Below are 22,687 nucleotides of genomic sequence, written 5' to 3'. Positions count from 1 at the left end.
CTCGCTGTCTAACTTTCCCCAGTGCTCGATAATGCTTCTTCACAGAGGGCAGAAAGGAACAACTTCTAGAAAGGCGAGATGAGGGAAACCGCTCTGTGGCAGACCCGCCGCAATCAAGGGATAGGAAACATGAACATTGGAAGTAAATGGTCCTGAGGTTAAGAAGGAGAGAGTGTCTAATACCAAGAAGAAGTGAGGATGGAGGAGGCAGAGAACTGAAGAGAGTCTGTGAGAGAACATCTGCTCTATAGAAGAAGTGGACATAGTCATCGTGATGTCATCTACTGGTTTGTGGACTACGCCTTTATTTCAATTAACAGTGAAGGAAGCGACCAAATTTGGACTGCGGAGGAGCGACGGGTGGATCTGGTGAACACAAGCAGCAGAGAAGCAACCTTACTGGATCTGGATCCATCTGGATTTTGGTGTGAAGCCGTTCACAAAGTGAGCTTTATAATTCAAGGTCAACGCTTCAGCTCAGTGTTAAAGTCACCTTGGTGGCTAATTGTATTGGTAGAGAGGCCACAGTATCGACATGTCAACACAAAGTAGCCCCGCCCCTAAAACACCCTCTGCTTTCTGGTCTGTTTGACACTAAATGGACCATAATTGACTAAATTAACTTCATGCTGCATTGAAGAAACCATAAAGTCATGTTTACAATGTTTCCTGACATAAAAAGTCAAGTGAGAAGTAGAGTTTTCTCATAGACTTCCATGCAATCAGACTTTTTCGAAAGTGCAAGTTTAAGGCTTCGCTTTTCAGAAGTGGAGGTCGGCGCCTGGTGAAAAGACAGGCTGCTGGGTAAAATAGGACAAAGATGAATGAATGGCGATGGGAAAGTATCGGTTTCACAGGACGGGGAGAACGACAGCAGGGGACGGGGGAATTGAAAGGGAACAAATAAGGAAGAAAAATGTAGAGACGGACGACAAAAAACCGAGTGAGATAAGAAAAAGGTTGTTAATTCATGACAAGGCAGGGTGAATAGAGAGAGAGCACCAGGGGAAGAGGAGAAGAGGAGACAGATGGAGTGAAAGGAAGACAGATAAAGGCTGGGTTATAGAGGAATCCGTTATGGAGAGGGAAGCCTTGGGGAGGAGGTGGAAGTTAAATAACAGCAGAGTGAAGGTAGTTGTCTTGTCATCGGAGTCATCGACCACGAGGGAAATCAGGCGTGAAGCTCCTCTACAAGTCATTTAATCTACCATTGAGTCTCACGCTCATTTATTACAACACAAACGACAGTGTGTGAATGTAGAGAAGCTGTTTCATGTGTTGCAAATGCAAATCAACTTGTTTTTTATCAGTTCAAGTGTTGTTTTACTGATCCCAGAGCAGTGGTCTGCAGATGTTAGGGGACTGTGGAGGTTTCAGGATGATTTAAGTAATTAAATCTCTTTGTGTGTAAATGATTAAGTAACTTGACATTTGCTGTTTTGTAATTGTGAAATGTGTTGTTAGTGTGTTTTTGTTTAATTGAAATAGTAGAAAAGCACAATTTGAAGTGTATTTAGTGAACATTTATGTGCCAAAATGGAACTTCAAGTGTTTATACTAATATACATTCATTATTAGGCAAGGCAAGGCAACTTTATTTGTATAGCACATTTCATACACAAGGCAGACTCAAAGTGCTTCACATCATAAAACAAAGGGAGAAGAAAAAAAAAAAAAAAAATAGAAGAATTAAAAGAAAATAATAAAAAATGTAAAAATGCATTACAGAAAGAAAAGAGAGTAAAAACATATTTGCAATAATTAAAAACAGTGCAGACATTAAAAGATTTAGCAGAAAGCTATGGTGAACATCAAAGTTTTCAGTCTAGTTTTAAAAGTGGTCAGAGTTGGGGCAAGTCTTACATCTTCAGGAAGTTTATTCCAGCCATTTGTTGCATAGTGACTAAATGATGCTCTCCCGTGATTGTTGTTTACTCTGGGAATCACTAACAGATTGGTCTCAGAAGATCTTAGTGGTCTAGAAGTCTTATGTAGTGGGAGCATATCAGTGATATACTTCGGTCCTAGACCATGTAGTGATTTATATGTGAGCAGGAGGATTTTGAAATCAATCCTCTGACATACAGGGAGCCAATGTAAGGATTTAAGAATTGGTGTAATGTGCTCACATTTTTTGGTCTTTGTAAGAACTCTAGCAGCAGCGTTCTGAACAAGCTGTAGCTGCCTGACAGTTTTTTTCGGAAGACCTGCAAGGAGACCATTACAGTAGTCTAGCCTACTAGTAATAAAGGCATGTACAAGTTTTTCTAAGTCTTGAGCTGACATGAGCCCTCTAAGTCTTGCTACATTTTTTAGGTGATAGTAGGCTGATTTTGTTACTGATTTAACGTGACTGTCGAAATGTAAATCAGAATCCATAATAACCCCAAGATTTCTGGCTTTGTTTGAGGTTTTCAGGGACAGAGAGTGAAGGTGTTGAATTACTTTAAACCTCTCTTTTTTAGCACCAAAAACAATTATCTCAGTTTTATCCTCATTTAGTTGTAGGAAGTTTTGGCACATCCAGTCTTTGACTTGCTCAATGCACTGGCACAGAAGATCTATGGGGCGATAGTCGTTTGGTGATAGTGCTACATAGATTTGGGTGTCATCGGCATAGCAATGGTGGTCAATGTTATTATTTTGCATGATTTGTCCTAGTGGGAGCATGTAGATGTTGAATAAAGTTGGCCCCAAGATTGAACCTTGGGGGACCCCACACGTTACATTGGTAGGTTCTGATACAAAGTCGCCAATGGAAACAAAATAGTTCCTATCTTGTAGATATGACTTAAACCAGTTTAAGACTGTGCCTGAGAGCCCCACCCAGTTTTCCAACCTGTCCAAGAGTATTGAGTGGTCGACAGTGTCAAATGCAGCACTGAGGTCTAATAGCATTAATATTGAAGTTTTGCCAGAGTCTGTGTTAAGACGGATGTCATTTACAACTTTAATAAGGGCCGTCTCGGTGCTATGAAAAGGTCGAAATCCTGACTGGAAGTTGTTGTGGCAGCCAGTTGAAGCCAGGAAGTGATTTAGTTGTTGGAGGACAACTTTCTCAATTATTTTACTTATGAAGGGTAGATTTGAAATTGGTCTGTAGTTGTTGATAATAGAGGCATCTAGGCTCCGCTTTTTTAGAAGAGGTTTAATGACTGCAGTTTTGAAGGCCTTTGGGAAATTGCCTGATTGAATGGAGTTATTAACTATTTGCAATACGTCTATTGATAGGCAGTCAAAAACATTCTTAAAAAAGTTGGTAGGTAAAGCATCAAGGCAGCAGGTGGATGATTTTAGATTTGTCACCGTTTCCACTAGAGTTTTAGAGTCTATGGCATTAAAGCTTGCCATCATTGCTGTGTTACTTTTGCCTGAACAGGGTGGTGATCCAACTTTTTTGTTTGAGATATTGATGGCGCGTCTGATGCCTTCAATTTTATTAGTATAAAAGAATGCAAACTCATTGCATTTCTGCGTGGAGTGGAGTTTAGCTGGTATTTGTGTTGGGGGGTTGGTCAGTCTGTCAACAGTTGCAAATAGGGTTTTCGCCTTATTAGTGTTTATGATATTGGAGAAGTATGTTTCTCTCGCACTTTTTAAGACTAAATTGTAGGCCCGAAGGCTCTCTTTATAGATGTCATGGTGAATATGAAGTTTAGTACTCCGCCAGATTCGTTCAGCCTTCCTGCACTCTCTTCTCTGGGCTGTCACAACAGCAGCTTTTCTCCAGGGTGCCTTTTGCTTACCAGAAATTGTTTTAACCGTAGCAGGTGCAATGACATCTATGACATTCAGAATTTTGGAATTAAAGATGTTTACAAGATCATCAGCATGACATGGGTTTAGAGGTGGTAACGAGGAGATGGCATTTTTAAAGAGTACATTGGCATGTTCATTGATGTACCGCTTTTTGACCTTATTTGATTCTGTTTGTGTGTCAGGAATGAAAGAAATATTAAAGAAAACACAGAAGTGATCAGACAATGAAGGATCAGTCACAAAAACATCAGAAACATGGAGACCTTTTGTGATAATCAGGTCCAGGGTGTGTCCCTTACAATGAGTAGCCTCTTTCACATGTTGAGAAAGGTCAAATGTGTCTAGAATATTAAAAAGTTATTTTGCACCCTTGTCATTCAAATCATCAATATGAAAATTAAAGTCACCAGTTATAACTAGGCAGTCAAAATCAGTGGAGATGCTAGACAATAATTCAGTAAAATCATCGAAAAAATTTGACGAATATTTAGGTGGCCTGTAAATAATTAACAGGAGAACTCTGGGAGAGCATTTCAACACAGCACAAAGATATTCGAATGATGGAAAAACACCAAGTGACATCTGTTTCCCCTGAAATGTATTTTTAAATATAGCAGCAACCCCTCCGCCTCTTTTCCCAGATCTACAAACATCAATAAAATTATAGTTGGGGGGTGCTGTCTAAATCAGAATGCTTGCACTGTTATTTTGTTCTAGCCATGTTTCAGTTAAAAACATAAAATCAAGTTTAGAAGTGGTAATAAAATCATTGACTAAAAATGAGGGATCCACATTCAGTCCTACTTCAACGTTTCTGATAATCTGTGTTTCGTCTTCCCTCTTTGTTGGTTCCTCTCGTCTCTTGTCCTTGGCGACAGATGGATGACGCAGGCAGTATGACATGTTGGTGATGAATAGCTTTGCCCCTAGCTTATTTAGGCAAAGTCCGTTTGTCTTAAAAAGATGCCTGCGGACCCAGAAAAAGCGGAAATTGTCAATAAAATGCATTGGGCGAGCAAGAGATGCAGTTGAGAGCAATTTGTTGAGCCAGAACAGTCTACTGAATGTCTCCGCTCCTCTCCCGTTCGGGGGCAGAGGGCCACTGATGAAAACCTCAGCATTCACAGAGCTGACTGTTTCAAAGAGTTTGTTGAAGTCCTCTCTCAACTCTGTTGATTGTTGTTTTTCAATGTCATTAAATCCAATGTGCAGAATGATATTTTTCACAGTTGGGTGTGCAGCCACAATTTCCAGGATTCTTTTTTCCAAATCAGACACCGTATCCTTCGGAAAGCAGAGTACTTTGATGTTATTACTGCTTTTCATATCTTTTACAGAAAAGTCACCCACAATCAGATTTTCAGGCCCTGTCGTTAGCTTTCTCTGTGGCTTTAAGTTAGCAGGTCTTACCCTGCTGCGTGGTGGTGGGGGGTTATCCAGGCAGTCAGAGGGGGATCCATGGTCCTGCAGCAGTGGAGCAAACCTGTTCTTTAGTTGAACAGTTGTTTGCTGGGGAGGTTTCTTGGTAGCTCTCCTCTCCCCAGCTGTCCGCTGCTGTGTCCTACGAGGCAGTGGGGTTGAGGAGGCGCTGTGCCTGGATGGAGATGGTAACGCATTAATTAAATTAAAGTTTGCTTTGTCTGTGTTTCGAGTTTATTAAAAATGTATCTTGCTAATATATAAGGATTATAGCATTAATATATACTTGTTGTGGTGATAGTATGCTAAATTATACTTCTGGGGTACTCCAATTAATTCATCTTTCAGTGCAATGTTACAATAATAATTTTGAGCCGATATTTAAAAAATATGCCAAAATTATATTTTGTAATTACACATAACTTTCACGTAGTATATTTTCCTATAATATATTTATAGAAGTGTATTATAGTACAATTATTTTAAAGTGTTATTATGAAAACATACTTACGATATGTTTTTCTTTAAATATATTTCCATATAGTACATTTCTTTGATAGTATGCAATATAGTATTAAAAACTTAAATATTCTTGAAATGTTTCACTTTGGTGAGCTTTGAATGGTTTTAAATTGAAGTAAATGTCAAAAGTCACTGTTTGATTTTATTAGCTGGCATATTGCATTATTTCCCATTAGTATAATTTGGTAAAATAGGTGTAATTTTCCAAAGTGCAGGGAAGTCAGATCAATTCATGTTATTTGGTTGACAATCCAGCAGCACCAGCAGCTCGCTGTCTCTTCTCCCCGACAGCCAGCGGATACAAACACCTGCACACACAGCTGCAGCGCCCGTAGCCCCGCCTCCTCTCACTAATAAGAATGTGTGGGTCGTCATTGCCATATTATAGACTCATAATGAACTGCTGTGACAGTGCACCCGGATTGTTATAAGAATTTTGTATAACCTCATGTCTTAAAGTTTTCTTAGTTCAGGTTACAGCTTTATGTGTTGAACTGTTTATTACTTTAGTATCCCCATTGCTGACCTAAATGTTATCAGAGGCCTGGTAGTCATGATGTCTAGTTCTACATGAAGGTTAACTGTCAGTGACGCGTTATCTCCTGTGCCTTTAAAAGACTCAAGTCACAACAGTGATTTGAGCACTTCCTCTGTAGCATCCTCACACGTTGTTGCACTGTAACTGCTCCTCTTGTACAAGATTAAAGTCAGAAGTTGACTTTACTCATGTCTCCGATCTCCTCCTTGGGTGAATTTATTCGTTTACGGAAGAATTCTTTTAACACGGATGACTCTGAGCTTTCCTGTCTCGTTGCTTGCTTTGATTTCACTGTTCATATCTATTCAACCACTACAATGATTTCAAATGCAAATGAAATTATCTCTTAACCCACCAGATTAACTTACCCTTATTATATTTACCTTTTAAAAAAGAGTTAATGCCTTCAATGTTTGCTTTCTACATTATCTTGAGAGTATATTATATTTGATACAGATGTCGGTATTTTTCCAGGTACTGTATCAAAGGTAGAAATTCTACTATCGTGACAACACTCATACTGACACTCTGCACTAAAAGATCAAGGAGTGACGATAATACAATACATGCTTGACTTGGACACGACTTCAAAGACTTAGGCTCAACTTGGACTCTAATTCAGAATCATGACTTGAACTATGGTCAAGGACTTGAAACTGGACTTGTATTCAAGGTCAAAGATCTGAGACTTGACTTAGGCTCCAGCTCAAAGACTTGATACTTGACTTGTACTATAATTCAGAGACTTGAAACTTGACCTGTACTCTAGTTCAAGGACTTGAAACTTGACTTGTGCTCGAGGTCAAAGGCTTGAAAACCCGATTCTATCTCAAAGACTTTAGACTTGACCGTACTCCAATTCAGAGTCTTGACTTGAACTCTAGGTCAATGACTTGAAACTGGACTTGTATTCAAGGTCAAAGATCTGAGACTTGACTTAGGCTCCAGCTCAAAGACTTGATACTTGACTTGTACTCTACTTCAGAGACTTGACTTGGGCTCTAGTTCAGAGGCTTGAAACTTGACCTGTACTCTAATTCAAGGACTTGAAACATGACTTGTGCTCTAAGTAAAAGGCTTGAAACCGGACTTGTTTTCAAACTCAAAGACCTGAGACTTGAACTGTACTCTAGTTCAAGGACTTGAAACTTGACTTGTGCTCGAGGTCAAAGGCTTGAAACCCGGATTCTAGCTCAAAGACTAGAGACTTGACTTGGACTTGCTAGAAGTGACTTGTGAGCGTCTCTGTTTTGAACTGCTGACATCAGTGCAGTAAAGGTGACCTCAAATGCTAAACATCTTCTATCGTGGATGATTATTCACTCAGTTCAGCTTGAGGACTTGAGGAATATTGTTTTGCTTATTCGGCAAAGAAAATTCCACTTTCCAAGTCTTTGTGGCACCACACTGCTTTCATCCAGTCAGTTTCATTCCAACAGGAATTAGAATAAAAGAAGGACGCTGCCTGTTCAGAAGTTCAACTCTGTTTGACTCCTCACAGATGACTATAATCCTGCTCTCATTCCAGTAGGGACCAACTAGGCTACACAATGCAGCGCTGCAGAGCAGCAGCAGCAGCGGCCCAGTGTGCCGGCCTGCAGATGCCCTCTGCACAGCTTGACTTTGTGTCCTGCTGCCGCTCCTCCCCACCTCCTCACTTTCTTCCCAGCGCCACTCTCTCCTTGTTTATTTATTGTGTTGATGATCTCAAGCCTAAAATTGACTTGTGGGATTGATTTGGCAACACCTTCCTCCCCCCTCCCCTGTCTCTCCCTCAGAAGACTTCTGATTAATCCAGCGACCTCCTCTGTGAGTTGCAGAGAAGAAAGCGATTCAAATGGAAGGACAGAGAGAAGGATGAAGGAAATGAGAAAAAGAGTGACGCTGTACCGAACAGCACAGATAGACATTAGGCTACACTGATATTATTAATATTGCACGATATGTATTCCATTGGTGACTAAGTAAGATTGTTTCCAAATTGTGTGTGCCAAACATTTTCAATAAGCTTTGTAGTCCCAATGTCAAAATGCATTAAAAAAAGACAAATGGAATATTTTCGATAATTCTTCACTGTCCTCATGATTAATAGACAATTACAATTCACCCGTCAACGATAGGAATGTGTGCATTTCATGTATGGCATCCTAAGTTTTCTATAACACTGCATATGGCTGCTATTTGAAGATTGAATACAAGCAGTCATATATCTCTGTATGAGCCACCGGAGTACATAATAAAACATATCCTTCCACAGTGTGTTGTAATCTATGAAGATATGGTTTTCTTATAGCAGCTCTAAGACAGAGCACTGAACCCGATAGCATTTACAGCATGAATTAGCCTAGCAGCTAGCAGAATTTTCTTTTCTACAAGTCAGTGTATCCCTATAAAAGGCTAACGGGATCATGTGGATTCACATTGTCAGGTGCTGCTTGTAAACACAGCATTTTGAATTCACCCCTCCTTTTTCTCCGACTCAGCGAGAGAGAGAGAGAGAGAGAGAGAGAGAGAGAGAGAGCAGAGTTGGTCAAGTGCACTAGAGTAAATAAATAGGGTGGCTGGTGTTTGTAAGAACAAAGCCATGAATCAGAAAAATAAAACTATATTTTCAGAATGTTTTCACGACGGTAACATTCTAAAGAATCACAAATAAACACATCCACACCTCACAAACTTGCGGGAAGGCGCCGGATTTTGAATCAAAGCAGCCCAAGGCATGATTCATCCTGCTGTGGCCTGTCTGCTCGCTCTGTGGTCTCTAAGCCTCGGTATGTGAAGGAGTGTGACAAAGCGGCGGTGTTTGACCTGGGAGTGAGAACGAGCTGTACACCTGCTTATTGGCTCGGGGTTAACAGTCAATCATCATGAAAAAGCTGATTAGCTCGCTATCATGCTAGGCAAGTGAAAAATGGGGCCTGATTAAAAAGAAATACAGGATGCAAATTCATTTTTAATTCATTCATCCTTTATTTATGCAGGGAGACCTTGTGATTCATGATCAACTTATTTAAGCTGATTTGATTGCTTTTCACTAAAAAAGGATGTACTCTAATACATCTGTGACACAATAGAAACAATAGAAATACATTGCTAAAACACCAGTTTTAGTGTCAGTTTTAGTGTCATTTTTAGCATATTTAGATGATCATATGGGAATTTTCCTATTGTCCCAGGCCAAGCTGCAGCCCTACAATGGAGGGATGGGATGCCTCTATTATCCAGGCAGAACGCTGTGTGATCCATTTGATAAAAGAAGAAAACTCTCTCTTGGGAGGGATGCAGAGAGAGAGAGAGAGAGAAAGAGAGAGAGAAAGAGAGAGAGAGACAGAGAGAGAGAGAGAGAGAGAGAGAGAAGGAAACAAATGACAATGGAGAGAGGGAGGGTATTAGGAAGTAATTGACCGTCACAAAGCCCTGTTACTGTTGCTACGCTATCTATCCGTACACAATATATTGTTTACAATCACTGGGGGCGGACTAACTCTGAAATATCTGTTGCTAATTAAGCTAACGTTACTTTCACGGCTTGAGTGAAAGCATTTTCTCCAGCTGACTTTGGAAGGTTTCCAGCCGACTCGTGTTAAGACAAGAACCCCGTACGTGTCCCGGACTGCGGCAGGTCATGTGGGGTCGTCAACGCCATGGGTGCCGTGTGGGAGACTGGAGAAACAAGAGTGAAGGGAGAGAGGAGGGCAAGAAGGAGGGAGTTGATGTGTTCGTGAAGGGAGAGAGGAGGGCAAGAAGGAGGGGGTCGATGTGTTTGTGAAGGGAGAGAGGAGGGCAAGAAGGAGGGAGTCGATGTGTTCGTGAAGGGAGAGAGGAGGGCAAGAAGGAGGGGGTCGATGTGTTCGTGCCCTGCTCTATTTGTCATCCTCGCCGGGGTCTTTGGTGACACCTTGTTCATTTGTGAAAGCGACTGTTTGAGATGCAGCGATCGATCGAGCAAATAGCAGCAGGGCTCTGAAGATGTGGGGTGGGGTCTTGCTATTTTCATTACTTACATACATGTCGCCCTTCAAACTGGACACACAACACTATTTCTTCTGTGTTTTGGGTTATTTACATTGAAGTGGTTAAAGTTGAAGTTGCATTGGACAACATTTTCTATTTCATGTGTTGATTACAGGAAATTATGACTACGATGACATAATGGTCAACAGTAATATGTACAACTTTATGCTATTTAAGCCCACACATTGCCTTCATAGAATGAAAGCTTTGCTTGAATAATGTTGCTTGAAAGTTAACACAAAACTCAATGGTTCTGCCAAGGTTTTGGTTCAGTTTTGTCATCACGCCCAGCATTGACTTTCTATCTCCATCTGATAACTTCACTTCCATCCATTATGTTGGCAGAACTTTTGATTTGAAATTGATTTGTTTAATAGCAGGTAATGGCTCCATGAATCTCGAACATGTTGCTGAGACTGAGATCCGTCATTTTGACAACCACGCCACGTCACCGTGGGAGGCAGTCTTGTAATTTGTCAAAGAAAAGAACAAAGCTGCAGACTGCATCACAGTGAGGCTGGTTCGGGTATTTCTGACCAGAATGTAATCAAAAGCTGAGGCCAAGACAGCTTTACCTGCTCTCTGAAGCATTCATGGGCTTCATTGGCAGATCATTCTCAACTTATATAATAGTTTGACGGAATCACAAAATGTTGTTGAAAGCTCCAGAAGAAGCTTGTGAGGGGACCTTGAGTTAAAGGGATAGTTCGGAATTTTGGACATAAGACCTATTTTCCAAGTCAGCCGGTGTGTTTGAGACGTCTGTAGACGTCTGTAGAGTGCTTGTGCTATGGCTAGCACTCTTGCCCACTCCACAGTGCACCCGAGGCAAATCCATTGTAACGGCAGACTATCGATGTACATATCTGTGTTGATAGAATGTTTGAAATAAAACCAACCTTGCATTTTTAAGGATTTATGTCTCAGCAGCAGCAGCAGCAGCAGCGTGTCATACTTCCTAGTAGGCTATGGCAGCGGCAGAGTGATATCACCTAGCACTTATAAGTTACTGGTTCTATAATAGTTTGTTTACCTGCTGTCATTGCTACAGACGCAGAGTAGCCTGCAGTGCTAGTTTCTTCAATCTCATAGAAATGGCCACTTTTGGAGAATATACTGAAACTTTTGAAGACACCGATGAGGAGTTTTTTTTCCACCCAAACCCAACCGTACCTGTACGAGCCTGAATATACAGAGGAAGAATTGCGCGAGAGGGATGCTCAAAGGGCAGAACGTGAACGAGCGTCTGTGGAGACTGAGATAGCCCCCGCTGGAGCTGAGAACCGGGACCGAACAAACGGAGACTGGTGGTGCCAGGAGGGAATCCCCCGCAATGCGTCCGAGGGTTTACGGGTCTACGGACGGAGCAGGGGTCCGGGTCCGCGGTGCGTAATTGTGGGTTCGCGTGGCCGTGGGCTGCCCGGTGTTTGCGTGAGGTCCAAGCGCTTTTCACCCAGGTCTGAGGGCACGAGGCCCGACTATTCGGCGGTGTTCATGTGTCTATTTACCGGAGGGAATCCCCGCAAGGCGTCCGAGGGTTTACGGTTCTCCGGACGGAGCAGTGGTCCGGGTTCGCGGTGCGTAATTGTGGCTTCGCGTGGCCGTGGGCTGCCCGGTGTTTGAGTGAGCTCCGAGGGCTTTTCAGACAGCCTTGGGGGTATAAGTGCCGACAGTTTGGCCCGGTTCGATTGCCTATTTACGGGCAGTATTTCGGGCGGCGCGTCTTAGAGTTTTGAGTCCGACGGAGCAAAGTAAAATTCCGCTGCTGCTGAGAAACTAGTTCCTCAAAAAATGGATGATTCATGCGATGCATGGTTAGTTTTGTTTCAAATATTATTCTATCAACACAGATATGTACATCGACTGTCTAGTGTTTTAATTGATTTGCCTCGGGTGCACTGTGGAGTGGGCAAGACTGTTTTTAATGCCTGTCTAACTAGAACCATTGACTTGCGCTAGCCATAGCACAAGCGAACTCGGCAACTAGAAGAACTGAGTGAAATGTCTTGAAAACGTCTCCAGACGTCTCGAACACACCGGCTGACTTGGAAAATAGGTCTTATGTCCAAGATTCCGAACTATCCCTTTAAGGTTTTTTAATGAAACTATTATTTCCAAGTCAAGAATGTCAAGAATCAGTAATTATTTGACGCTTGACCCAACAATAACATAATTGTTGAAGATCCCTTTCAAGGAATTCAAGAAATAGTTTTAACATTTTAGGAAATATGGTTGCTTTCTTGCCCAGTGTTTGATGCAAAGATAGATTTCTTCTGCAAAGCCAGCAAGCTAAGCTAGCTGTCAATAAGCTTAGATACCACATACTTTGTATTTAAGAAGTGGATGTAGTCATTGTGACATAACCCATAGGTTTGTGAGATAATACATCAAGAGAGAAGTAGGACCATTTTCTCATGGACTTCTATACAGCCAGAGAGGAGTCGCCAGTTTAAGGCACTTCCATTTCGGTTTCACTTTTTAGAACAGGAGGTTGTCTCCTGTCTAACCATAAACAATTAAAGTAGGTACAACAAGTTTATTTGAACATCATCTTTAATAACAAGACATTTACATTAAACAGGGTTCATCCCCAAACAAGCAGAAGTTTAATAAGAACAAGTTATGGCATTACAGGGAGTTAAATAGTTGCAGCACATTGGTCCCACACTAATTCTTGGCAAAGAATATAGGATATTTCCCAAAATATTGAAATATTCCTTTAATTAATGCAATTATAGCTTTTTATGTGTTCTTCAGTATTCTGAAGCAGTCTTCTGTTTTTTCATTGCCGATCCAACACTTCAGGGACCCCTGGTAGCATTTGGTCACCATGACAATGTGACCACAGAGCAGCTGGCGTTTTGTCAGCATCACTCATATCTTATTTTCGATGGCACGCACTCAAAAGGTCTCAGAGGGATGAACACACGGGCGAGAACGGAAACGTGTTGGAAGGAGAAACACCGAACACTTCACACGACAGATTCAAACACAGTGTGTGTTTCTTCTTATTCTTCTTCAGCGGGCGGGTTGAAGTGAGTTTATATGGAGAGCTATGCACATAAGAAATTCAAGGTTCCATAGCAAACTGCATCACAAAGTGTTTTTCACTGTGTTGGGACACGAATGAATTCAAAGCAGACTCAGGCGATGTCACTTTCTGATGTACTGAATTCTTAAAGCTCTCTTCTCAACTATGCTCCATCTCTCTCTCTCTCTCTCTCTCTCTCTCTCTCTCTCTCTCTCTCTCTCTCTCTCTCTCTCCGTACAGTCACTCCCAGCTCTGTCTGACCTCTGCCAGACTGTATTCCTCCTAAATCTCCCTGTCCTAATCCTTCCCTGCCTCTCCCTCTCTCCTTTCACACACTTCCCATTCCCTCTGACAGATATACTGTACAACAGGGAGGATGAAATAGGAGACAGCTGGAAAGCAATTGTCTTTTTATGCCATGAGGAAGCACTGTGAGCATTTAGGAGAGAGAATGATTGCCCTAACACTCACTCCTCCTCTTTCTGCCTTTTTTTTGTCGTTTTTTTGCAGTGCAGTTCAACTTGATTCCTGTGGGGCTCAGGATAGTGGCCATCCAGAGCACCAAGACAGGGCTCTACGTTGCCATGAACAGCGAGGGCTACCTCTACACTTCGGTACGGTCAGCACATACAGTACAGTAACGCAGTGAGCCTTGAAAGATTTGAATTTTTAGCACACTCAGTCCTGGTTGAGAAATTGCCACGCCAATACAGAAGTAATACAGAAATGTGTCTGGAGTTACGGCAAAGCCGTTTAAATCGGCCTGTGTGAGCACTACAGGAGATGAATGTGTGTGATAGCCTCACGCAACTTTATGTTGTCTTTGTAAGTCACAGGTATTATTCATTCTTGTATTTGAGCTGTAACTCACGACACTGTTGATCTCTGCAGTGACAAAAAGGTGCAATAATCCACCCAAAAATGATGATTAAGGTGCTCCATCTTGCAGTGTGTGATACTGCTGGCTCTCACCTGTTTTCCCCCAAGCTCCATTTTGCATACAGTTTATAGTCGTGTCAAGCAAACACAAGACAATCTAGACCACCATTTATAAATAGTGTATCGTCCCCAGGCTTTATTCACAGCTAATGTGCAGTTTGTTGTAATAATTCACAGAGGAACTTAACAGATAGTTTAGTTAGTGCACTGCAAAAAAATGCCAAATTGTATTTTAACAACAGGTCCACCGGAAGGGGCGGGACTTAGCTTGTCTGTAGTATAATTAGCAATTCAGTCAATTAATATACAGCATCACATGGGGAGTGACAGTGAACTTGTGAAACAGCTCACACGGCGCTTCCAGAGAGTTGTTTGGCATTGATGTGCAGAGAGATGAGGAGCACAATGGAGAGGTGGTGGAAGACGAAGCGGAGAGACGGGGGGTGGATCAGAGTGCACGGTATCAGGATGCAGAGAAAAGCTCTTCTTTCCCAGCCTGTCTCCTCTCGGCACACAGGCAAAGTGTGTGAGATCTTGTTTGAAGTGCATCGCTGCTCTCACTTCAAAGTCCACCTAACGCTGCCTGCATGCATGCTGCCGGAGACGGGGAGACACGGGGAGATACGGGGTTTCTATCAGGTGGAACAACGGGAAATTAGCCTGGAACACACATCTACACAGTATGTGAGCATCATTCTACACACTAGTTCATGTTCGGCCTTCATTCCAGCAGCTTCTCACTCGGCCGAGCACAGAGCGCAGCGAGATGTAACAGACGTCTTGACGTCAAAGCCCTTCTTGGTCCAGAAATCACATAACATGACTTTCAGTAGTTGGCAAGTGGAGTTCTTGTTCTGGAGGTTTATCCGTGAGCCCCAGTTTTAAATCCTTACTCGTGATTAAAGGGACGTCGCCTCGACTAAAAGAGCAAAACAAAAAGAAAAATTAAGTTAACGAAATAGAAAAATACAACAAAAAATAAATGATCACCTCAAGCACACAAACCTGTAGAAAACAATCCAATGCAAATAAAATGAAGATGGGAGGGGTCTGTGCAAACAATGTTTACCAAAAATGAAATAGGGATGAATTATGATTAATGTACAGTTAATAAAAAGAGATCCGTATAAAGCTGAGTTGATATTCCTCAGTGACTTCAGTTTTGTTACGATTAACATTTCATCATCAGCTATTATGCCTAATTGACACCAAACCAAACGTAAGTCTGTGGGGAATTCATGCTCTGACAGGTCTGTCTGCAAGACGACAACAACTTTTCAGTCTATGCTTTATACACATTCATTTATACACGTAGAGTTTCGTCTGGTCTCAAATACAAATATGAGATACCATTGTGATTCAACAACATTGGCGTGACAGCGTCAGATCAATTTCTCACTCCAGTTGAAATATGTAATATAATATAATTCATTTTTTACTTGTATGTTTAATCAAATAAAGACAAGTGAAATGATTCATGTAAAATTGTGTTTTATTTTAAAGACTCTATGGAAGCCTGCTTGCCCCCACATACAACGTAAGACAAGAGTCACCTTTAATTTCCAGGCTCTAGAATTCCCCTTGTTTTTCCACCATGGAAAGTAGTGAAGTGTAGTCAGAGGATCCAACCGAACTGTAACCCCAGTGTAACCCCAACCCAGAACAAAACGTTCCCCCTAATGAGCCCCAGAAAATGGTCCTTGCACATGACTTTTCCAGGGCTCAGAACCCCCCTAGACAGTAAAAACCTTGCATGCACACACACACACACACACACACACAAACTGAATATAGAGGTTATACTTACCCCGGCATTCTCCTGATAGAGAAAGGTGACCCATTTACACGGAGGGAAATAACCACGGGGAACGAGAGGGAGAGGGGGGAAGGAGAACATGTACGAGAGAAAATCCCTTTGAGATGGGGGGGGGGGGGGCACACCTACCAAACTACCTCATCTGCTATTGTTCTGTGCCACACCAGAGAGAGAGAGAGAGAGAGAACAGAAATAGAGGAGGAAGGCATGTTTTGTGCTCGTTGCCCTCCGGGTCCGGAGAGAGGCTGTGCAGAGTTATGCAACCGTTAGCATGTGCAGCGAGGGCCCCGCATCATCCCCCCTGAAGGGGAATTCAACTAGCAGTCTAAGAAATAACGGCAATGTAATATCTTCACCTGAACATGTAGGAATTTCTGAAAACATTTTGGTGTCATTTTAGGTCATCTCCTTTTGCTTTGTGCATCACAATGAGACAGTTGAAACTAGATTGAGACCATAAACTCATGTTTACAATGTTTACTGAGATAATTCATCAAGTGAGAAGTAGGACCATTTTCTGTGCAGTCGGACTTCTTTCTGCAACCAGAGGAGTCGCCCCCTGATGGCCAGTAGAGAGAATCCAAGTTTAAGGCATTTCAAATAGGGGCTTCTCTTTTCAGAACCGGAGGTTGTCGCCTGCTTCAAACATTTAATTAACGACGGCATCACCCAAAAGTGTTGATTAGTGGAACCAAACAAAAACAGACTGGAGGGCGAGTCCTTCTCCCCACAGCATTCAGGCTCCTCCCACTGCAGATTCAGATGGAGCAAAGTAACTAATACTAAAGTGTTTATCTCTGTATGTGCACCACTATTGACTGAAGACCATACAGAAATATAACATACGCCACTATCACATAAACTGCTGTTGAGAGGCTGTTATCTTTTCACGTATTCCCGTGGAATCAGGGTGTGGAAGGTGTGGTTTTTCCCATCTGAAGCAATATACATTAGTGATAACCTACCCGACTATATTAAAGTTTAATCAGGCTTTCACTGCTAAGAGTTGAAATTGTAGAAAAGGAAACTACATTATAAGGGCAAATACTTTCACTATGTCAAATATGTTCATTTGTGATGCTTTCCTGATGGTGCTGATTTCAAAAAACATAATACGGTGGTGTTTTATTGCAAAGCAGTATGAAAGTGAGTTCTAGTAGAGAAGTCTGATCGTTACAACCTCATTTGCTTTCTCAGGCTCAAATCAAGGAGTATTCTCCTGCAGGAGAGAAGAACATGTAACCAAGGTGTTTCCTCTACCTTTCTGTAGCAATAACAAAGGCTCACCTTGGCTGCGGCAGCGTTCCAGTGGCTACTCAGCATTAATCTTTCATGGGCTTCTGTGGCAGACGCGTTCCTTTCTGCATCCACACACACACGCGCAGATAATTACAACACTTATTTAAAGGATTTGAAAATGAAGTACCCAGCCAGTAACGGTTCCGAAAAAAAAAAGAGGGAAGTAGTTTTACAGCTTGGCCTTCTTAAGCCCCATTATTCATCTCTATTCATCAGTTCTCATGTAAAGCTCCTTGTTGTTCTTTTCTTTTTGTGTTATCTCTAATCGTTTCCGGTTGAACTGTTCTTATTTATATTCATTTTCTCCACGAAGATCACTGAAATTCCATCAAATCACATAATCGTATTGAATGATGTCACCTTTTATGAAGATTTCAAATATTTGTGGTGATCTCAGTTTATCTCGCAAGCAAACTAAAAAGCTTGAAACGCTGCTCATACAGTATTTTATATGAAATGTGCCTGATCATGCGTTGACCTTTTCTTTTGTTGTTCAATCTGGTGTGATAAATGAGAAATTAGTCAATAAACATGGCTTCGAGAAGAAACAATTTAGTCCCAAAAATGAGTCACATAAGCAATTCTTGTTCAAGGTCACTGATGCGCCATGTCTGGAGGTCAAAGGTCAGAGGAGCTACAGAACAACAGTGCTGGATCTTGTAGACATTTAGTTTCTTGTGCAATGACACAGCAAGTTTATCAACCAGGGTCCATTAGTAGAAATGTAGTTTTTAGAAGAGTGATGTCTAGTGGGAATCAGTGCTACCGTTAGCTAACACATGAAGCTAAGACATGAGGAAGTTTAAGGCATGTCTTCTAGCACGCAGAGGTTTGAAGCTTACAGGCTTTTCCACAGATATTTCCAAAAATTCTCACGCTAAAATTAGGAGACTTGCACGTAAATATCTACATACTTTAGTTTGCACAGTGGTGTTTCCCCTGTAAACACACAGCATGCATTATTGATCACATGCAAGCTCGTAAATCCCCAACTCCCCTGTTGGGCTTCCTTTGACCAGACAACACACTTAAACCTGAACACAGTGTCAGTGAGAGCAGCTCCAGCCAGGACAAGGGAGGAAATAAACAAGAGTTACTTTACTGAAGAGGGATGAACTTTTCTCTCTGTTTAGTGTTGATTCACAAACGTCAGTGATAAAGCCGGCAGCCAAACATCCTCGTTTACCCCTGAGAGACATTTGGGGATCGCCCGAGCAACACAAGGCGCTTTCTTTTAGCACTCAGGAGAGATGGAGAAAGAAAACAACAAAGTCATCTACAGCGAAGAAAAATAACAAGTTTTTAACGGCATACTCTTTTTGTGGATTTGTGAGTTGGTAAATAAAAGAGGGAGTGAGAGCTAAATGCCTTTCGTCTTTACGTGAGTGTCTTGTTTCGGGAGAATAAGACGAAATGGAGAACTTTTTAGCATTTGCACTAAAATGTGCCAGATGGGAATGGACTTCAGTTTGAAATGAGACACCTGATGAGACATTCTTTTATCTATTCATACACATCATGTAAATGTGCCATGTGTGACAGTTAGGGGTTAGGAGGACACTGTGATTGACAGGTCAAGCTGGATCTCACCACTAGTAATAAGAAACAGGCCTGATGGTAGTCGCTGTCTCAAGAGGAGGACAATGGAAAAGAGACAAGGAGAGAAAAGGAGCAATGCATGCTGGGATGGGTAGGGGAATAGAAGGGTGGCCTGACAGACCCGGACTCATAGCGAGCAAAACGTCTCCGCTGGGAGCAACACGCTGCCATGCTCGTCCCATTTCTTTCACTTGTCCAGCTCGTCTGTCAGTCTGTCTTGCTCCCTGTCTGGTCATTTGTGTCCATTTGCCTCTCTTGTGGTTTGTTTTCTCCTCTCCTCTCCACCAGCACCACTTTCCTCCCCCCTTGCTTTTTGTCACCCCACAAACCACTTTCATTCAGAATATCCCTGTGTTGAAGTGTCCTTTATTTGCTGTCCTTGTCCGAGCTCTGTCCTCCAGCTCTCTGTTCTCCTTCCCCCCCGTCTCCCTTCGTCCTCCACCTCCTCTTCCTGAAATCTGCCTTTCTCTCTGCCACCTCTCCCCTCTCACATTTTTATCCTTCCCACTCTTCATTTCAGCATTCCTTCATCTTCTCACTTTCCGTTAGTCGCTACGACCTTATTTGTGTAAACGGCGATGGCGGATTTTGTGGGCGGGGCCAAACTAGTGCCAGTTCTCTCAAGGGAGACCTGGCCAAGGTAGCAGCCATACAAAATAAGCTCTATAAAACACCTACATGATATACAAATGAACAATAAAACAGAGTGAAAGCTATTCAAGCACAATGGCCTCTCAAGTAAAATGGCATTCCTCCCTCACTGCATTCCGTATGATACACTTAAAACCGTTAATAGATATGAATGTTTTTAGTTTTAGAGCTTTTTGGAGGTCATCCCATGACCATGGTGCATGGTAACAATTATTGGGGGTGACCCTGAATAGTGGACGATTTAATCAAAGGAGCGTGATTCGACAGCCAATCTCATAGTCAAATCGTCAGCAAAACACAGAATCATTCCATTCAGGCTATAGGCGGTGCTGACGTTCCTGCTCTCCCCTGGAGCTCCTGGAGAGTGACTTTTACGGAGCTTTTTAATCATGGTTATGGAATTTTTAAGTGGGTGTATTTATAGTTATTGTGTTGACTAGCTGCTCCAAGAAGTTCCAACACATCACACCAGTTTCTTTACAGACGACATTTTAGACCTCTTAGTCCCTTATGAACGGGTGCGTTATCTGAGACTCTGAGCAGTGGACTACTGGCTGTTCCAGAGCCAAGGATGAAATCTAAGAGCTTGGAACGACCTGTCCAAGGAAATAAAGCTGTCTGAGTCAGTGTCTTCTTTGAAGTCTCCAAACATACTTTTATCAGAAAACATATATTTTTCAACACTAAATGAGTTTAGCTTGTTGTATTGTTTTTCAATTCCTTGCTTATTCATTCATTCTTTCAATTTTCTCCCTGTTAAGTACCATGTACATTTTGATTGTTGTTAATATATTATTGCTGCCTCCATACACAGCAGTACATTGCTTTTGCTCCCATGCTTCCACTCCTGTCAGTTTCTCCAAAATGGGAATATGCCAACCAGGCGGCAACCTCTGGTTCTGATAAGTAAAGCCAATGCTGAAGTGCCTTGAATTTGCATTATCTCTACTGATCATAAGGTGTGACTCATCTGGTTGCAAAAAGAAACATTGTAAACATCAGTTTATGCTCTCAATCTCTAGTTGCAAGTCTTCTTCAATCCAGTATGATGTTTCATTTAGTACATTAAACAGACCAGAAAGCAGGGGATGCTTTAGGGGGCGGGGCTACAATTGCGTCGCTAACATTGCAACCACGCTACCAATGCAGTTAGCTACTGTGATGACGTAAGGTTGACCTAGAATTATGAAGCTAACGTTGTTAACAGTCTATGCTGCCAATCACCATAGACTGTAGGTGATATGCTGACTATGAATAAGTACCTGTTGTGACCCTACAAAAATCCGAACTCTACCTTTAAAGGTGACTTGACTTGGGACAGCTATGAGAGAGGACAGTCCTTTCTCCCATACAGTCCTCCTGAGTGACCTGCATGCATACACAAGTTCAGTGATCATAATAATAATCAGTAATAACTAGGGATGCTCCGATCGATCGGCCGCCGATCGTTATCGGCCGATATGGCCTCAAACAGGTTGATCGGCGATCGGTCAAAGTGCCGATCAGAAAAGCCGATCGCATATTTATATATTTTTATTACCCGAGACTGTTTATCTGCGCCTGACGCAGGATGGGAATTTCGTGGCCGGTGGCCTGTCAAAGTTCCAGTGTAAACAACGCTAGTGACGTGTGGTGGGCTTTTATCAGCCACCCTCGTGCGCACAGTCGGCTCGTCCCATGTCTGTTGATCAGACCGCTGTTCGCTGGGATTGTTCCAAAATACAACGTGCGCAACTTCGCGAGCCGCGCAGGTGAAGTATCAACATCACATGCGAGAACGTCAGCCGTTCGTCAGCTTAATTTCAGCCACCCGAGTGGAGCTGAGCGAGCGGGCAGTGGAAGCACAGCGGCATTTTTATTATTAAAGTACGCTCCGGTTCCCGTCCCGTTCCGCTCCGGTGTGCGCACATGTTTGTAGTCAAAACGAGCGTAGCTGAACGAGCAAGTGGCCACGAGCGGGCAGCGGATTTTGCAAAGAGCGGAGCGAAGTACCGTTCCGGTTCCGCTCCGGTCCGCTCACACCGCGAGTCTGAAGCCCAAGCCCGACCCAGAATCCTGCTGTGTCCTACACAGTCATCGACAGTATGTTCAGTCATAAAACGGCTCTATTATTATTATTATTATTCTCCCATCCATTCTGTGATTGGTGATCGGTATCGGCCCCCAAAAATGCTGAAAAGTGATCGGATCGGGAAATATCGGGATCGGCAGATACTCAAACTCAAACGATCGGGATCGGATCGGGAGCAAAAAAACGTGATCGGGACAACCCTAGTAATAACTGTAACCTGACTCTGGCAATAACATGCACAAACAGAAAGTGGTTTAGTGCAGCTGGATAGTCCAGCTGTAAGACGCCAGATGGGCTGTGTGTATTCATCTGTCTTTACACATCCCCAACAGTACTCTCCACTTCATCATTCACCTCTGCAGTACCTTTAATCATCTGGTCACCCTACATCCGTCTCACTCCCCTCCCTCTCCCTCTCTTGCCAAGAGCAAATAACAATCATTTGTGGTCACCCGTCATGTATCCATTTTTATCTCCAGGGAGTCCGGCAAAGATAGATATTGATATTCACACGGGGACAAGGACCAGGTCTATGCAGTAGCTGTGCAATGCTGAAGCCCCGTGGCACTTGGGAGTATAGCTCAGCTGAGGTTAATGGCGGGGGGAAACTCCTTGTCATAGCTCCATTGTCTGAGGCGCTGGGACCTGCTTACCTGTGGGCACCTCCTGAAAATTGCTTTCTGTTAAAAATAGTGCTCAGCAACGGACCTGGCCCACTTTATTTAGCAGTGTGCTCTGGAAAAGCCTCCTGGGTAGAGGGTGGAGATGGCAGTGCTAGGGAGGGGGGAAGGATGTGTGGATGGTGGGGGTGGGCGGTGGCGGGGTCACCACGGTTGTTTTTGAGATTTGGCCAAAGTCACACACACAAAAAATGAACCTGAACACACACATACGCTCCCTTGTGCAATTCAGCCATCCGCCACATCCCCACAAACACATGTGTGGCCAGGTATAAACAATCTGACAGAGGCAGGCAGACATAATTGGGCCGGACTCCGATACCCGGGACCAAGTCTGGCCACACTCTAC

General features: G+C 42.7%; 2 protein-coding genes across 2 annotated transcripts in view; both read left to right on the top strand.

The window, feature by feature from the left end:
- Nucleotides 1–22,687, top strand: part of LOC311008599 (uncharacterized protein) — a 132,927-nt gene that overhangs the window by 23,959 nt on the left and 86,281 nt on the right. The gene's annotated exons all lie outside the window — the stretch shown is intronic.
- The window catches only part of fgf11a (fibroblast growth factor 11a), an 89,943-nt gene that overhangs the window by 52,605 nt on the left and 14,651 nt on the right, over nt 1–22,687 (top strand). The window contains exon 3 of the mRNA XM_084002320.1: nt 13,794–13,897. Coding sequence (XP_083858446.1) covers nt 13,794–13,897 — 104 coding nt within the window. The remainder of the gene's footprint in view (nt 1–13,793; nt 13,898–22,687) is intronic.

Source organism: Eutrigla gurnardus (assembly GCF_963514095.1).
Source record: "Eutrigla gurnardus genome assembly, chromosome: 23".
In the NCBI taxonomy this organism is placed as follows: Eukaryota; Metazoa; Chordata; class Actinopteri; order Perciformes; family Triglidae; genus Eutrigla; species Eutrigla gurnardus.
Note: the sequence above shows the minus strand (reverse complement) of the source record. Positions and strands in the feature narration are given on the sequence as shown.